Genomic DNA, 19,506 nt, shown 5'->3' with positions numbered 1-19,506 from the left:
CCTTCTTGCCCTGGGTTTAAATCGCAGCCTGCATGGACGTTTGTATTCATCTTTTGATTGTCACGCCAATGTGAGCTTATCACTTGCGCAGCATTAAATGTGATGAAAACTAACCTGAAGCACAATCTCATCAGAGACTGTTCTCCAGAAAGTAGGAGACGTACTATAAATGTAGTATAACTACATACATATATGGGCGTGTTCCGAAACCACAAGTTTTACGGTCGAGCAGCATGTGGAAATTTTGATAATGACACGAGAGAGACAGACGTTATCGAAAAGGCTAGTCCACCAGGGTGCATCTTAAAGCATTTGATTATAACTTATTAGGCTTTCAATTAATGCTCTTTGACTCGCAATGGTAACTACAGTCCATTGTAATTGTTTCTCTGATATTTGTTACAAGAAACTTAACTAACTACAGCACTCGAATAACTCGCATGCATATTGATAAATATAACGTGTTTTCTTTGACCTAGACTAAATGGACCATGTGTACGTACCATTTTCTAAAGATCACTGAAGTGTCAAAATTAATTGGGTCAGTAAGAATGTCTCTCGCCCTATCAAATACACCTTTTGCAAACTCATTCATCAGACAATGTTTACTTTGTATTATTAATGAAAAACCAAAATAGCTTTATGTTCCTGTCAACTTTTCCCGTAATTTTTCGCTTTCGTGGCTTCCACTTGAATCCACTGATGTTGTTGACACTTATGAATTCTCTTTTCATTCATCATAAAGTCTTTTTATTAGATATTAAACGTTTGTTTTTTCTCAAGCGAATGCTTTGGAAGATACGACGAAGGCTTTTCTTTTGAATCTTAAGTAAGAAATATGTCATGCGACTTTCGCGTGCCCTTCATCCCTCAAAATGTCTTTATAAAAAGAGAACGCCTACGTTACCTAGACCTGATAAGTATTTGGCCAGACCAACAAAAGCCAGGCCAAACAAAGCTAGTCGGTAGGCTCGTTTTTCAGCATGAATCCCATCCTGAACGGTGAGTCCTCCTTCATCAACAGCCCCGAAGTGTTTCTTAATATCTTGCCTCTAAAAAAGGTGCCATTTCCCACCCCTCGACCAGGTTGTCCTTTTATTGTTTCAACAAGATAAGGTTTATCTTTTGTTGCGTTTTTCATTTGGATGATATTATTTTTTCTCAGATTTTCTTTATTTATTTACCCGACACCAAAACCAAATGTATTACGGAGAAGCAAGAAAAGGGGGTTCACGAGAAGGATCCTTGGTGCCAGGTGCGAATAGAAAATGATATAAAAGGACAGAAGTTAACAAAATTACAGTGTTGAGTATTACCTTATCGCCTTGTTGTAAGCCACCTTTTTCTGCAGGTCCTCCTGGAACTGTCCACACAATGTAAGCGAATAGTCGGCCATCGGCTCCTGTTTTGCCACCAACAACTCGCATTCCAAAGCCGCGTGCTACAGGAGGGAAAAATGGAAATTGTAATCGTTATTGTAAAGCTTATTATTCGAAATTATTTCAATTACGTTAGAAAAGCAAGACCGGAAAATTGAGAATCTTGAGAGCGTTTTACGTCAAGCTGAGTTCTTTGTGATTACCAAGTGGCCGTGTGCACTATGACCATCTCCCATTTAAGCTAAAGTTTAATTTGAAACATTCAGTGCAGGGCGAAATATTGCAGAAGATATAAGGAGTGCAGAATTTGCTAATTATGTCTTCGTCAATTTTCCTGCATGCGATGATAAAAATACACAGTTACATAGTAAATGAAATTCGCCAACCTTTCATCGCATTCTCACCGCGCACCTAGTTTTTAATTAAAAGCGATTTACGGTCTGCTTTTCTGTTCGTTGTGTGTCACAAGCAACTTCTCGAAAATAGTTGATCCCATTGTTACGAAATTTCGTGTAAAACCCCTCGTCTGATAACGGTAGATAAGATTTTTGATTAACTTTAATCTCCTTAGAACCGAAAGTTGTGAAACCAAACCTCATTAGAATAGATTCGATGACATTTTTTAATTAGAATCGAGTCAATGTACGTCTGCCCGTCTGTTTGTCTGTCACACCCGATTTATTCCGAAACGACTAGACCGATTGGCATGAAAATTTGCAGGAAAGTGATCTATTTTTCACTTTACATGCAGCAAGTAGCGTCATTTGGTGTTAAGGTTAAGGGGGCTTCCCATACACGTGAATGGAGGATGCGACTTTTTTTTTGATAAAATGTGGGGTATCCAATGAAAGGGCCTAATTAGTGCTTTTTGTAACTGGTTCCATATTAGATAGCGGCGGAAACATAGGGGAGTGAGGGCTCAAAATATGACATCAGAAAGTGTAACAAGTCTCGTTCTCAGATCCTATCCAACCAACAAATTTGAAAAAAATTACTACGAAATCTAGGGCTCAAAATACATCCGGTTCCGATATCTGCATAAATAAAGTTAATAATAGTATATTAGCATATTTTACAAATTTAGCCGGAAACTACAGACAACTACAAAATTTTTAGGTAAAGGACGACATAAGGCACAATTTGGTCAAGTTTGAAGAAAATCCAACTATTATTAACAAAGTTGTAGAGGGTGAAACTTTGCCATTTTTTGTGAATGTCGTGCATTCTGCAACGTGGATGACGTCATCATCCCATATCAATTCGTTAATACCACAACAAAGTCAGCTGATATGAATGGGGGGTTATAAAGAAACATTTTACTTTAAGTTTTTGGTTTTGTATATGAATGTAGGCGTGCTAATGAAGTTTGCGGGTTAGTAGTTAAACCAGACAGATATATTTGTATATTAAACCTGCGGTATTCAAATACGTACTATATATGTACATATGTATACTTTTGTGCATGAAATAAACCGGAAATATAAGTACCATCATATAAAGTGCATGGATACGTACAGTATTCAATAATAGGCAGTTTGTTTGTTTAGGGTGAGAATAATCTCTATGTCTGAAATATGTATGCATATCTTGTAGTTTGAAAAAATATGAAATATGATTTGTAACTACATACGGACGGAAAAATGTGCGGTGATATTTCTTACAAAAGATGAACACAAAACCTTTATACCCGAAGCGCGAGTTTCCGGTATTCCGACTTGTTTGTAAGGAGGTGGAAGTCATCAAAAGACTCTGGCCTGGACACGCCAGTGTGGGATTTTTACCCACTAAAACCACCCCCGACTCCCTCCTGTCCCATGGAACCACCCTCAAGTATTACATCGTGGGGCGGAGTTGGCTCACTTTAACTATTTCTCCACTCTTGTTATGGATTTTCGGGGACTCCCTCGCGGTTTGGACAATTGGGCAAATTATCTTATTTGAACCTGTAGAGGTACTGGCAATATCTCCCATGACCCGTCAGAAACTGGGTGAGATTATAATTAATCTCTCTAGTTTGTCTCCCCAGCTACTCCTTGATGGTAGAGATCAACTTGTGTGACTACTGGCTCTTTCCCGAGTGGTTCCAATGATCCTGCCATCTACTTACGGATCTTTCCGTCGTTTTTCATCTGCGGCAAAGGAGAGACTGGCTTCAAATCGTATATACTCGTCATTTCATCTGCCACGATGTCAATTCGCATCATTCCGAAGATGACGTATGCAGCCTCATCTGCGGCAGTTCTAAAACCCGAAAACGCATTGGGGCTGTCCTCTTGTGGGCCACACTCAATTTATGAGCATTACATGATCTACGAAGTGTCTTTTCTCAAATAGAGATAACATGAAGCAAGATCGAGCTCACTGTCTAGTAACAAGTAGGCTACAAGTATACCGTGCCCTCCTACGTTTGACGTTATTTTTGCCAGGGCCATAATCGTCACAAGCATATTGAACATGTTGTTTCAAACTTAACCTTGTGTCTATTGTTACTCCAAAATATTTGGGTAGGAAAGTGACGATGTGATTGCTGATGCTAATTCGGGTGTATTTTCGTTTCCGGCGCTTTGTGGTGAGGACCACTTCCGTTTTTTCCTCCACAAGTGCCAGTGCAGCGCTCTCCACCAGGTCTTAATAACAATGGTTGCTTCGCAAGAGTATAACTCAGCATCATCTAGATGCTTTGGGACTAGAACCAATGCTATATTATCGGCATCGGTCTGTCTATCTGTCTGTAACACCCCATTTATTCGGTAACTGCTGGACCGATTGTCACGAAATTTGGTGAAAACGTGTGGCGTGTGAATCCCTTTGCGTAGTGGTGCCATTTTGCGAAAGGCAGGTACAAAATACTTTTCACAGAATACAGTCATGGTATCAAATGAAAGGGCTCAATTAGTACTTTTCTAAATTGGCCCAATTTGATATCGACTGGAACGTAGGGGAGTGAGGGGCCAAAATATGATCCTCAAGTGTAACAGGTCTCGTTCTCAGAACCTATCCAACCGAAAAATCTGAAAAAAATCACAGTAGCGTATATAAACGAAATCTAGGCCTCAAAATGCATCCTGTCCCGAAATGTGCACAAATAAAGTTAGTTCAATCATTTAAATATCAATATCAATTACACGAGATGTATGTATGTATATATTTATATGTAAACGGTAATGAAGCTTTGGGGTAGTGCCTAATTCAGATAGATACATTAAACTAGGGGTGTTCGATATGCGTTCCGTATATGTACTCATGCAGGCTTTTGTGCACAAAGTAAATCGGAAATATGTGTACAATTCTGGATGTTTGTGTATACTCAGTATTCGGTAATAGGCAGTGCTTGTTTGTTTGTTTGTTGAGCATAACATCTGTAATATGCACTTATACCCTGTAGTTTGAAAAAAATATGAAGCAATATTTTGGGTTTTTAGCCATACATGAAAGGAAAAATGAGCACAGAAGATTTCTCAAATAAGCTGAACAGAAAACCTTTATACCCGAAGCACCACTTTCTGGTATTCCAACTTGTTTACACATAAGATCGTGAAGTAGGTTCTTTAAGGACGCGGTGCGACTTTCCCCATGTGATTCAATACCTTCCCAATTCGATGCATCGTTGCCTTCAAGCTTTAATTGCATGTTTAATTCGATGTGCTACACACATTTAACTCTTAGAGAGGGGTAATTTGACGATCCACTATATTTTTGTTAATAATAGTTCCATTTCCACCACTTTGCAGAATCACGCTACATATCGAAAACTATTTTGCGCCGTAAATTAACTGTATTTGAGAAGATATCGCAACGCAGGGTATTTTTAAGGCATAGATACCATGTGCGTCATACTTATTTTCAGATTTTTGTTTGAGTTTTTGAGAACGGGTCCTTGAAGGAATTGGCTCCTTTCGGACCCCCGCGATCCTCTCCTTTGGAACCAATGCCAAAACTAATCTTTACTTCGGAAAGTACGAAAGTACCTCGCATGGCTGTATTTGGCGGAACAAATCTTACACTCATCCTCAATTCAAAATCGAACTGCCTAATTAGCTGGATGTATAGGGATTCACAGTTCCAACCTTTCTACTGAATTTCATGCCAATAATTGGACCGTTCTCAGAAAAGTGAGTATGATAAACAGACAACAGACTGCGGAACAGACAGGCAGACAGTGAAACAATTTTATACAAGACTTTGTTTTTAACGAAACCTTAAAAATAGAAGTGGAAATTAGAATTCATTCATTCATTGTTCTGGTAACGATACTCAATATACACGGGTATGACACAAAATATAACCACAGCAAAGGTGAAAGTGGTTTATTTTTGCTTGGCTCATATTAAGGTACCATTCAGTCCGTCGGGACCATTCCTGTATTTTTACCCTCCTCTGCTTGGTTTTCGAGCATAGATATGGCCACCTCCAAATAAATAAGATAACCGGCTTTGAAGTGACGATGTAGTCATTTTACGGTTGGTAAACAAAATCCCCTCCATCCTTCGTTCCGTAAGGTTCAGCGAAACCATCTCCAGCCACGCTTTCATGGTGCTAGCGCAACGTCTTTAGGTTTTCGCGACGACCATCATGGCTAGATCATCTGCAAAACCGATTATCGTCACTTCCTTTGGCACGCGAAGAACACGGATTCATTGTACATCACCTTCCACAGACTGAATATTGACGTGGTTGTACTCCCGCTCTGACGGTGTACGGCTTATGTCCCTCGTCCGTTTAGTACCAAAGTGCCCTTTCTAAGAGCTTCCAGAGCTTAGTCCAATTACTAGGGACACCTGTTTTAGCCGATGAGCTTTTCAACCATTCTCAGCTGATTGAATTGAATGTATTTGTGACGTTCAATGTTACCACGGCAGCGCATTTATAAGGCGACATCGTGTCTCAGCTAACTTCAAAACCACGTCTACGGCGTTGACCCTTGAATGAGCTTGCCAAAAAATAACTTGTCACTCCGATAAGCCATCCGTATATTATATGTATAGTATACCATAGGCTATTGTAGATGTATCGGACCTTATTGGACTTCGGTAGGAAAATTAGTTTTTGCTCCTTCTACCAAGCAATGAAAGTTTCTTCTATCATGCAGTCGGGTCTGGTCTTAATATTGCGTTCTATTGTGAGTAGTATTCAAACCGGGAGCTTTATTATTCTCCGGCAAATTTCTACAAGATTTATCAAGAAGAAGATATGAGCAAGTCAGTTCTGGTGGTCGCCCTCTTATCGTTTTCATAACGACCCCGGAGTTTTCGTCAGGTTCAGCGCAAAATTCTTGAAGTCATTCTTGGTTGCTGGTCCGTGTAGCCTGCTTAAATCCACTTTAAAGGTTCACGAATACTTCCTTTTCACGTCGAAGTCTAGTCTTCCTTTAGATCGATGAGAGATCCTTCTTGCTCAAAGACAATCAACCCGTAACTCCGCGTTTTCTTCGTTCCACCAATAGCTTCACTACCTACTATGAGGACTCGCCGCCTCGGAATGGCAGCGTCGCATGCTCTCATTATGCATCCCATCAGTCATGCTACCTTTTCTGGAACTCTGCAAGTCTGGAATTGTGGCCTCCCAATAGCATTTCTATGAATGCATCCCCTTCAAAGTTTTCCATGCGCCAATGTTGATCCCCGACTCCATGGGAACGCACATTGCCGCATGGTCCATATTCGATTTGGAGGAAAATTACCTGGTGGTTGCCATGACTATAGTGCTTATTAACAAACCAGACCATTCTCCCCACCAATATGGTACTCACATATGTCAAACCGACTATTGAAATCACCCGCTATAATTTTCGGGTGGCGACTTCTTGCATCCATAAACCATGATACAGCATTTTTTCGTATTCTGCTATCGTCGCGGTTGGTGAAGCATAGGAACTATATATGTCGATGTCAGCTATTTTAGCCCTGGTGAATCTAGCTTCTGGAAACTCCGCCACTCCTTGCATGACTTGGTTTCCACCCGATCATATTTCCGCCTTGCCAGTTACATTAGTGTTAAAACACCACTCTTATTGCTAAGATAAGGCTTGCTGGTTTGAATTAGGAGGCAGTTTGTTTACAGAAGTCGTAAAATGAAGGATTACTTAGACGATATTTTTCGTTTTTATTGGCTTAAAGTATTTGGTAATATGTGCAAATTTTTCAAAAGATAAAACACTTAAGAAGGGGACAGTCGGTAACTGAAAGACGTATTTGAACATATTACGAAATACTTTTAGCCAATAAAAAGGAAAAATATCTCCTAAGGTAATCTCTCATTTTAAGGCTCGCTGATTAATGATTAACACCCTTCTCATAGATGGTCAGCGGTAGTAGGTTTTGAAGTTGCATTAACCTCATTTCTTCTCATTTCTTCATTGTTTTTCTTGCGCTGTACCGACAGTCAATGCCTTTTCTCTCCCTGAAAAGCATACATACATACATGGTGAGCCTTGCACTCCCGGAATATATGACCTTCTCCCCCACATTATCCAATATCCGTCTGTCCGTCTATGTCATCAACTACACAAGATTAGTTCGGAAACGGTTGGAGATGTCGTCAGGAAATTTGGTGAGAATACCATCTAATGGCTAATATGGCAAAGGGGGAGAAACCTTTTTCTTCACAGAATATGGTCATGTGGGGCATCAAATCAAAGAGTCCTTTTCGAAAGTGATCTTCTTTCTGCTATTGGGTGAAACGCAGGGGAGTGAGGACTCAAAACCAACCGAGAACTCTGAACAAAATCATAATGTTACATCGCTAAAGTACATCCCATTACGATATTTGATCAAATGAGGTTAACAATAGCATATTACTATATTTTAGGAATTTACTCGAAAACCCCCCTTAAGTGACATAATTCTGAAGTTTGAAGGCAAGGCAACTATTATTAACAAAGTTATAGAAGGTCTAAGTTTTCTATTTCAAGTGAATTTATTGCACTCTCAGAAGTGAGTTTAGGGAATTATCCTGATTTTACTCCCATGGAAGACGATCTATTGATATTTTTGAGGGTTAAGGGCTAGTTTCCACGTTCGGTAATCATCTAAATCATCATCATCTAAATATACATTTAGACGAGCTTGCCCACAGTATGTCTTTCATCGAGATGTAAATTACGAGGCCATCGGCATATTTAAGGATCTTGATAGGATCTAAGCGATTGGTTAATAAGCCGCCAGCTGGCGGATGACTCTATCGGGAAGTAGAATTTGAAACAAAACGGGATAGTGGTCATTGCTGCTGATTTTCAGGAATGCAAACGTATTTGGTTTGGAATTTATGCTCGTGTTGATGCTAATCTGAAAGTGGTCAAGGTACGGGTGGCAGTAACATTGTAATTAGAGAACAGCGGGGTAAAAAGGGAGATGTTATGTGCAGCGGGATTTGATCAATCAGCCGTGCAACTTACGACTTCTGTTGAAACCAAGAAGTAAGTCTGGCGTATAAGTCTCCTCCCGAGGCTAGGGACCATGATTTTCCAGATGAGCGATGTTGGTTCTCACAGAACAATCTGATGGTGGAAGGAGCGTTCGAGCCAAAGAACTGATTAGGACAGTCTAGGGGAACGATCTAAACAAAGCCAAACGTGGTTTCTAGTGACGCAATAGTTACCTTGATGGAGTTGAGGGCATTGAGGAGCAGAAATAGTTGCGCGGCTAGGAACTTGTCGGAGACCAATATCGCAATGCCTCCGGCAAGGGTGTTTTTTGATTAGTTAAGATGGTGTCTGTTGGTACGCAAAAGGTTAAAATTGGGAAATGAGGGGTTATGACAGTGGTGTAGCCTAGTTTCATACAGGAGTATTATTTGGGGATTGTGTTCACTGAGAAAAAGTTCGAGCTCGAGTCTACGAGCACGTTGGCGTTGAGATCCCGCGAGGTTTATTCAGTTCGATCCGGTTGTCCCGAGATGGAGGGACCCGTTTTTGGGCGTTCCTTCTCGCCATAATTCCGGCGATCTGCGTATTCCGACTCCAATTCTTCAGGAGCTGGATTACTGTTATTCTTTTGACGCTCCTTCGCTGTCGCCAATTGAAACACGCCCTTCATTGAGGGCAATAAACTTATTTTTTTTTGTCTTTTCACAGGTTATTCTACGGAAATATGTGGAGAAGAAGATGAATTGTGCGCCACTAGCAAAGAAATTTGGTATTTAGGGAGGATGGTTGTAGTTTCCATAATGTTGTCTGCCTAGCACATGCACTTTTCCCAGAAACGGTTACACCTTTTGACACGATATAGATAGAAAGGTTGGACCTATAAACCCACATGCATCCCGTTAATTACATTGCTGCACGGTTTAACTTAAGACGTTGTCCTCACACAATAAAATAAAGGTGGACATTTTTTTACCGAATAAAGCCATGTGGGGCATCAAATGAAAGGTACCGATTAGCACTATCCGAGGCAGGTAGTAGTTTTGACACATGCTGCAAAGGGAAAGAGTACAGGGTCCGGAAGTGGTCAATTATTTCATGGATCCGTCCTTAAAAACAACGCAACGAAAAACTCTAAAAAAATTATGGTAGTCCAAGCGCATGGTATCCAGGTCTCCATACATTACATTACCATATCTCCTCAAAAACTAAGATTCATCTTGGATTCATAAAATTTTTTGATATGAAGGTCATAGTGGAAGGTCTAGTGGAAATCCTACTATTATTAACAAAGTTATACTAGGTCAAAGTTATCTCTTTGTTGCCAACACTCCCTGGGACCTACCATATACAAACAATATTTCATCAGTTAGGGTCAAAATGACAATATGATTGCAAACTGATCGTTCATGGAAATGACTGATGTACTAATGAATATTAAAATTTTTAAATAGAATCTGTCAGTCTGGCTGGACTGATGATAGGCGGAGTGAAACGCAGTTTGCATTGTATTGTTAGTCGAATCATGCCTTCCGGATCTTTCGGGTGTCTTTGACAAAAACTGTTTTTGTGGTGTTGTTTATACTAATATAGTACGTCAGTTCGTCAGTTTTCCGTCAGTCTGTTTTTTATGGATTGACTCATGGACTGATGAATTACTGAGGGTATAAAGTCTAAGAGATAAAAAATAACGTATACGAGCCATGTATAAACGGAACCATTTTGTACCCAAATATTCTTATATAAAATACCAACAATACTTTTCGTACTTGAAGCGCTGCCTTGTTCAACGTTGCTAGAGAGGGAATATTTTCTCGTTCCTTCTATATAATTTCTTTTTTTCTTCCCTCTTCGTGGGTGGGGCTGAAAATCAAACTTTTCCATGATAATATCAAAACATCCCCAATTTGAAGCACCATAGCTTTTTGATAATGAAAGCCCGCCACAACTTTTCATCGAGGTTCGCAAGGGCTCATCTCCCGCTTCATCTTGCACACCATCCTTTCCGCCTCCGGGGGTGGGGATTGCAGTTAAATCCAACATTTGGACATGAAAGTAGCTCCACTTCGAGGCGTAATCGCTTTTTATGGGGAAAGTAACTGCAATTCACCAATCAGATTACATACAAATTCAAACTGTTTTATATTGATGTAAAAAACACAGCAGGCAAGAAAGGGGGGACGAGTCACCGTCATCTGGATTGAAGAAGGGGAGATCCGTATCCATAAATCCCTCCCTTCCTTCGGAAAGGGGGTTGATAATTGACTTTTCGCAATTTGTTTTATCCAAATCCTTAAAAATCACCGATTAGTAGCCCTCATGATCGCTACTACCAGGTAACTAATTGCAAACTTTTGGCGTGGTTTTTCCATCCAGATATGAAATATGCATATCCACCTATCCAACTAGGATAAGTGGTCATTTATTTTTAGTACTATTTTTATTCTGTTAAGGGGAAGTCACATCGCCTCCTATGAGAACTATTGTGCCCCTTTTCCTGGTTATAGTGTACCTATTAAACATAGCATCTTAAGCAAGCCTATAATTGTTAGAAATTTTAGTATATTCCCTAATTTGAAATCTTTTAACTTTAGCTAGTAACAAGTGTTCTCCCGTGTTCCCGAACGTGTATAGTTTTATCACACTACGCACAGAACCTGCAGCCAGTGTCCGTAGATATTCCTAGCTTCCTTAAGTGATAGTTTAGCCGGCTAACTAGTGAGAATTTCCACTAGAATCGAAAGTTCTTTTTGGTGAGGTTTAAGCAATCCTTTGTGCGCTTGGGTTCTTATCTCCCAATAAGCACCCTGGACTGCTCCATTCCTGTTAGGCCTGCCCAGTATAGTTCCCTAAACCGCTATTCTTCATTTTTTAATGTCATAGTCTGGTTGTCAGTCAGAATAACAATCTTGTTCATGCTGTAGTTCCCTTGGAGATTAAAGGAGGCACATCCGTCTACGAAGTATATTTCCGTCTGGAATATGCTAGTATACTTACCCCTTAGCTTTAAGTACATTTTGAGATCTTCCGTCTCCGCTGTTGCGGCTTTCGGGAGAAACATTGTCACCATGTGTGCTTCTAGTGTATCATCCCCAGCACATGTTGGCAGTTCTGCTCTTTCCCAGCCTTCCTATTTAGGAACTATAGTCCTATTCCAATCTGTAGGGTCTTCCGTCGCACAGTCCCCCAGTATATGACCTGGTCCAGAGCGTATCCCGGTGAACACAAGTTTCACAGCCGACCCCTTGCATATCTTCCCGACGACGAAGTCTTCGATAGTTTCCTGCTCCTCATGAGCGAATATTTGCTCCGGAAACATTTTTGACAGTATGGTCAGCCGAATGTTCTTGACCGCACTAGCATAGCTAATGGCGGGCTTCCAGATTCCTGCCTTCACCCCTGACCTGTCCATGTTTTCTCGCCTCTTGGGCTCAGGTTTGAATTTGGGAGCACTCTCTTCATGCGAACTAATCTCCGCTCCTCTCCGCTTTCCCGGCTCCGAAAAAAAGGTGGCTTAGGTTTGTTCTAAGATATCTTAGGGGCCTTTTCTGGTTTAAGGTTTTCTTTCAGATAACGCAGATACCATTTAGCGCCTGCGCTACTGAGACTTGTCTCCTTCCTGAGATCTGATGTATTTATCTCAGACGTGCTTTTGCTTGTCCCTGCTTTTTGAGCAGTGATGTTTGTTGGTTATTGTCCTTGCAGTATAGCGATTGGATCTACCGCATGACCTTGTTGGGTGTGATCACCTGGTTCTCAGTATTTTGGAGTTTTGGAGATGTTACCTGGTTAACCAGTTTGTGTGCGGTGCGGGGTTCCGCTTGTTTGATTTTAGTTTTCTTTATTTTCTTTATTTTTGAAACATTACTCATCTCATTCCCATTAGTATGGGGGTTAGGAAGTATGCCGTTCCATACCCCCGGTAGCACGGTAAGGTCAAACTTACTCACTGAGGCGACCAGATATCAGTGACGCTCCGTTCGAATACAGTCAGTTAGCCCTGACTGCAAACTATCCAATGGGCACGGTTCGCATGACACCCTGAATTGGAGAAGGTGTTTTTCGTCTCCCCACTCCAGATCCGCAGCGTTTTGTTAATAGTAGGGTCACCTTGTGCAGAGGGTTACTATCACCACCCATTAACGGTCTTGGCAGAGGAGAGGCTAGGCCCCTGGAAAGCCACACATCACCCTAGAAGAGAGACAGTTCACTCTCAAAGAGAGGTAGGTTGGCGCGTCAGTCTATTCTGCAGTGCACTGCTCGACGTAGTATTAAAATAATATTAACCATTAAATTAAATAAAGAAATTAAATATTAAATTAAGTTAAATGTAAAAATTAGATAATAATTGAGAGCACTATCGGCCCCTTGAAAAGAAGAAGTGGCGCGATGTATGATCACTTTGTATCTGTTGGTGTATGAAGGGGTAAATATGCAGATCGTTCATTGCAAACCGATTTACATTTCACAGTATTGTATATATAGTTTCAATTGAGCCTTACTATCGCAATCAATTTAGGCTTCTTCATTTCCAATACGTCAAAAGACTATAGGTATTGACCTGCGAATAACGCTCGCATATCATGGAAAAATACCTCTCGTGGATCCAAGTGGCCAATTAAAATATTTGCGCAGTTAACTGTATGATTTGTAATCAAAAGCACCCTAGCTGTCGTACTAGAGTAAAAATAACATCGTTTCATCGTTAATTTGATGAGCAAAAGTTCAGATAAGCATTAAGTTCCAATTAAAAAGTTCTTCGAATTCAGAAGGAATTTTTCTTGCTTATATGATCACATGAAGGGCGCTATCGCCCCCGTTCAAAGCACCGCCATTCACTTCATCCTCTCACCAAGAACGCTATTCATGTTGTCGTTGCATACCTTACACACGGTTCCGTTTCATCCATTTGAGCTCATTTCCAAGCAACCATTTGCTCCTTTGTAGTAATTGCTATTGGCATTGATTTATTTGAACATCGAAGCCCTCTTATACATGGCAATCTACTTTGTGTCCTCGAGGGAATTGTCAGCAGAACCGTCTATGCTGCCTCCTGGAAAATTTACAAGAAGCCAAAATATTCACCAAACATAAATTGGATTTGGCAGAAGTAAACATATGAGTTGAGGACTGAGGCAGGTATCCAAGATACACACAACTAGACGTAAGTACAGGCTCATCAGTGCTTCCAAGGGAGAAGACGGGGTACAATTCGCCAGGATACGACGTTGATTGGATCGTTCCCTATTTGCACATTTTTAACTTATTTACCGCATTTGAACGAAAAGCAGCAACGGAAGCGAGGTGTTCCGAGGAATGGAAAATATAATCGTGATCAGCATATTTTGGTTGGAAGGAGCAGAGCACTCTACGGGACGGTGTGGTTGAAATCTCGCACAAATTATGACAGGATTTAAAATTCATTCAAAATTATAATCTGAAGCATGTTTCCTCTGAGAGGAAAATTCGTAGGTACCTTCTTAAATTACTTGCCTCCACATATGTCTACAATAAGAACAAACTCCTCTTAGGATTACACTTTTCTTCAAAAATGAATATTAATGGTGGAAAATGCACTTATGCGTGTACTCTGACGATAATCTGCTTATAAGCATAGAAATACATACATATATATGCAACGAAGGATACGCATCCATCTAACCGTAGAAGCTACCATTTAATGGTGAAAATACATACATAACACAATTCCTTTTGACAAGCAAAGATCCAAGCCAAACTAGGTTTGAAGGCATGTGTCTGCAAATAAGTGCTTTTTCGCAATCGTGTTTAAAAAAGGGACTTTAAGGTACGTAATATTGGGAGAGGCCAAAATGGCCATCTGGGGTAACCACCAGTACTCACATGCAGCTCAATTGAAGTGTCCCGCCAGAACGCGCTAACTTGCTTCAGCGCTAGCCAGACTCGGTAATGTGGGTGTTGTCCTTTGGACAGTTCAGCTCCTCTCATGACATTTACACAAATCATGCCCCTTAGCATATGGTGCTCTTTGGGGCCTCTACAAAGATGATTCTGATTAAACACTTAGCCTAATTCATGTCCAGTTCTCAGGTGACCATGAATGAGCCCTCAAAATAAGGATTAAAACTCAACAGTTCATATTCATTGTAATTTCGCGTTAGTTAGTTAGACACATTTTCAACAAGTCGGGAAACCGGAAGCTGAACGTTTCAGGTATGAAACGCTTTGCATGTTTCTTATTTAAGACTATTTGAGTAGAAATTTGTCTCATCTCTATCTAGCTGGTAATGTTTATGTATTCAGTTTGTCAGACTCATTTTATTATAATTCTGACATTCAAAGTCTTAGAATGCAATAAATTTATATAAGAGAGATAATAAAGATTCTCTTATTACTTTGTTAGTAATAGTGTGATTTCGACCACAGGTCCCACCTTCCTACCAAATTTGGTATGAATAGAAATAACCGTTTCGTAGGCAATAGTTGTGGCAGACAGACAGACTTTTGCGGAGTTGCCAGACCTCCATCCTTTCGTGCAGAAAAGGGAATAATAATAATAATAATAATCATTGGCGCAACAATCCATGTTGGATCAGGGCTTTGAAGTGTGTTAGAGCACTTCATTCAAGACCGTAACGGTACACTAGGAGGCAATGTGGTCAGTATTGCGCTCGCCCGAGATTGTTACCCTGATTTGACTCAGGTACTCATTCACAGCTGAGTCGACTGGTGTCCGACGTCAAATCACGATACAAATTCCACTGCCACCAGTGAGATTTGAACCGCGACCTTCCGTACGACAGCCTTGCGCTCTAACCACTCAGCTATCCGGACAGAAAAGGGAATGTCGGCGGAAATGTATGAGCATGCACTTGAACGCCTTTGCAGTTGTCTATGAGAATAACACCCCAAAAAACCAATATAGAAAAAGAAAGGAGCCTAAAAGAAACGATGCAAAGGGTCGAGACTCCAGCACAGGTGGCTTTTGCAAGTGGGTAAGCAGGTTCTCGGCTGTCGATATCCCTCAACTGTAGTATCTCGGCGGTGGATAACTGGGCAGGGTTGCATCCAATACTACAAGTAGCCTGAAGGAAGAGGCATCATTTAAAAGGAGTACAACTATCACGAGAACACCTACTCCAAAAGCACGGAAATATGCTTGACTGGCTGGACATTCGTCAGCTTACAAGGGGTTGCCATAGAAACTAGAACAGGAACCATCAGGAGAAGCTCGACGATCCTACTATCTCCCCAGAGGTCAACGTCAGCGAAGGATGGAAATCAGGGAAGTACCCGGAAGTCTGGTAAATACGAAAGTAGACAGTGGGAAAACCATACAGAGGAACAGTGTGAAAATACCAGCAAATCACCGTTCACTCTACCCAGAGGGAAAATAATGGAGTGGTCTGAAATCATAAAGGACACACTCAATGTGCACCTGGCCATCGAAAACATAGTCAGAACCATTCGTGTACTCTATAACGGTTCCACACAAGTCAGGTCTTCTCAAAATCCGAATAGAGAGTGCGCGAACGACTCGTTTAGATCCTTGACTCCTGGGCGTCCCAACAAGGAGATTTGATGGCGAAATGAAAGAAGTCACCGGGTAAGACGACTGGAAATTTCCTGGAGAAGGAGAAGAATTATAGCAGGTAACGCGTGGGCTTTGGATTGAGGAAGGCAAACTACCACAGGGACCGCATTTTGCTCAAGGCTTTCGCGGAACTAATTTTTGTCCATGCAAACACCGAAAATCTATTCACTTTTCATGGGACAGGTTGGGGCTCAATAATCGATTTAACATATAACAATGATGAGGCGAATGATCTGGTTTGTCAGTAAGCAAAATGAGTATAGCAACTACCAAGCAATTTTCATCCAGATTGAAAATTGGCCTTGCGGCAATATACGTTCTAGAAAACTTTGAAGGGCATGCATTCATAGAGATGCTATTAGGACAATTCCAGAGTTGCAACTTCAGAAAAGGTAGCACAAATGATGAGATGCGTAATTATACCATGCGAAGCTGTCATGTCGAGGCGGCGAGTCCTCGCAAATACTCGATCAAGCTATTGGTGGAACGAAGAAATCGTGGAGTTACGGGCTGATTGTTTACGAGCAGGAAGGATCTCCCAACAATCTCGAGGAAGTTAGATTTCGACGAGAAACGGAAAGTATTCGTGAACATTCAAGGTAAAATTTAGCAGGCTATATGGACCAGCAAGCGAGAATGCTTCAAGGAGCTTAGCGCTGAGGCAGACCAAAACCCCTGAGGAACAGCTTCCATGGTGGTTATGAAGGAAATGGGAAGATGAACACCGCAAATAACCCGCCCGCACTTAAACTCATTTTTAAGACCAGACTCGACTGTTTTATCAGCGTAGGCGCCGTATAAGTGGTTTTGAAGGTGGCTTGAGACGCGATTTCGTCTATTAAATGCCCGCCGTGGTAACATTGCACGTAAAAAATGCATTCAATCGGTCAGCTGGGTGTAGATAGAAAACTTATTGACTAAAACTGGCGTCCATAATAATTTGATAAACCTCCTCGAAAGTTACCATTCGGAAAGGGCACTTTGGTACTATACGGATGAAGGACCTGAGCCGTACACCGTCATAGCAGAAGTAAAACCGGGGTCAGGGTTTGGTCTTCCCTTCCTGTACTAAAGACGGCCACGATAATCGGTTTTGCAGATGAAATATCCATTGTCGTCATCGCGAAACCAACCGAAGATGAAGTGTAACACTTGACGCCATAAAAACGTGGCTGGAGATGTTTCGGCTTGACTTTGTCGAACAACAAACGGAGGCGGTCGTGTTATCCTGAGTTGATGATTGATGCGAAGATTAACTTGAAGAACACTTGGACTATGCCAGTGATAAATCGTCAAATGCCGGCATATCGTTAGCGCGGTTGATACTTAACACTAGAGGTCCAAGATACAGTCGCAGATTACTTGTGACCGGAGGGGTTTGCTCTGCATTATTATATGCAGCACCGGTCTATGAAGAAGCAGTGGCGTGTGAAAGCAATGGGAGGATTGTAAACATGAAGCTAGGCAGCGTGTGTCATTGGGGGAATAGTCCCGATGGACATTCTGGTTAACCGGGCCCGCTGTCTGTGCGAGAAAAGGGAAATAAGTCTCGAAACGATACAGAATATCGAAATATGGAAAGGCGATAGTCCCTGGGAAAGTGGCAGCAAATGTGGAATGACTGCCAGAGGAGTCGCTGGACCCACACTTTTATTCCCTGCATTGAGCAGTGGATCCAGCAACGACACGGCGATATTAACTACCACCTCACCCAATTCTCGTCAGGGTATGGTGGTACAGGAAGTATCTGCACCGACTGAGGTTGGACGATTCTCCCTTTGGCTCTGAAGCTTGCAAGATTCTCTAAAAATCAGCATAAATCCAGAGAACATCGTCGGAGAAATGCTAGTAGTACATAATGAACTCGGCAAACAAAAGTATTCAAGCGGAACTTAGAAAAGCGGAGCGCGTGAGGGGAGACTGAAGAGCGAAAAGCAAACCCCTCCCCTCGAAATAATGTTTGGGACGGTTTCGTGGGGAAGAAAGAAGGAGAAGGGGGAAGGGGGTGGTTTTGTTGAGTGAGAATATCGCACACTGCTACAACCTGACTCGGCAGTGCCTAAACTGATTTTAATAGGGATTGATTTTGTACAAAACCTAAAAAATCAATTAATCAAACTAAGTAAGCATACATTTTTTAAGGATAAAAGGTTTCAAATCTCAGACTAGACAATCAATTCAATTACTTAATTTTAAGTACTAGTTACATGACCACTTGCCATACTTTATTGAAACGTTCTGCTGCTCAACCATTCGCTGAAGTAGTTTAAATTCATCGAATCACTAACAAAAGTCGGGTTCATGCTTGCATATGTTACCTTCTGAGCACAGGTAATAACGCATAAGTCATACGCGAAAACTGACCTAAGGGACGACGAGATCGATGTACAATTGTAATGCAAATTACATATTAGTACACCTTGTCTAAGATGAGTGCTTCTCTTTTGGACGATTTCCACATTTCACACCTTGCGATGGAGTCTTTTATATGTAAAGTCATTTGAAGTTAATAAACCCAGAAGCAAAGTTTTCTCGACGATGATCAAAATCATATCACCGATGTCCATAATTCAAAGTTTCCAAACCGAGTGGTCCTTCAGCTCATTGCCTGGACCATTCTTATATCAATCGACTGCATAATTGTAGATCACGGAGGTTGGCAAAATTCGCCTTGTCTTGTACAAATAGCGCAAAAAGTCCGCAGATTGAAAATGTGGCGAATTCAAATCCACACTGGGGTGTTCTCATTATCCTCAAAAGGGTATACTTTCGCTTGCAAATACATGCAAGACAGAGAGTGTAGCACAAGTTATAGAGAGCTTTTTCGATATATGACGCTGGACGAAACTCCCTGAGGTTTCAACGCCCATCTGACCAGTCTAGAGTGAAAACATTATGATTTATCAATTGTTGTCTATCTTCAAGCGTAGTATATGGCGAAAAATTTACAGTCTGTATAAGACGGGCTCGAAAAGGGTCTCATTTTTAAAGCATTTAAGGCCAAAATAGCTTCCCCAGACCAGCAGAGAAGCGTAACAAGGTACAATTAGCAGGTCTCTGATACCACATCCATTGTCCCGAACCTGGCTGGCGCAGATTTTAGCAAGCGCGTTTGGATGGGAGACTTCGGTTGAGCTGTAATTAGGTACTGGCGAACCTGCACTAACTAGGATGGTCATTCTGACCATCCCGAA

At 41.3% G+C, this 19,506-nt stretch overlaps 1 protein-coding gene across 5 annotated transcripts in view; it reads right to left on the bottom strand.

The window, feature by feature from the left end:
* The window catches only part of LOC119649762 (regulating synaptic membrane exocytosis protein 1), a 692,290-nt gene that overhangs the window by 137,496 nt on the left and 535,288 nt on the right, over positions 1-19,506 (bottom strand). For all 5 annotated transcript variants that reach the window (XM_038052056.1, XM_038052057.1, XM_038052059.1 and 2 more), the window contains one exon: positions 1,317-1,441. In XM_038052056.1, coding sequence (XP_037907984.1) covers positions 1,317-1,441 — 125 coding nt within the window. The remainder of the gene's footprint in view (positions 1-1,316; positions 1,442-19,506) is intronic.

This window comes from Hermetia illucens, chromosome 2, assembly GCF_905115235.1.
Source record: "Hermetia illucens chromosome 2, iHerIll2.2.curated.20191125, whole genome shotgun sequence".
Taxonomy (NCBI): domain Eukaryota; kingdom Metazoa; phylum Arthropoda; class Insecta; order Diptera; family Stratiomyidae; genus Hermetia; species Hermetia illucens.
Note: the sequence above shows the minus strand (reverse complement) of the source record. Positions and strands in the feature narration are given on the sequence as shown.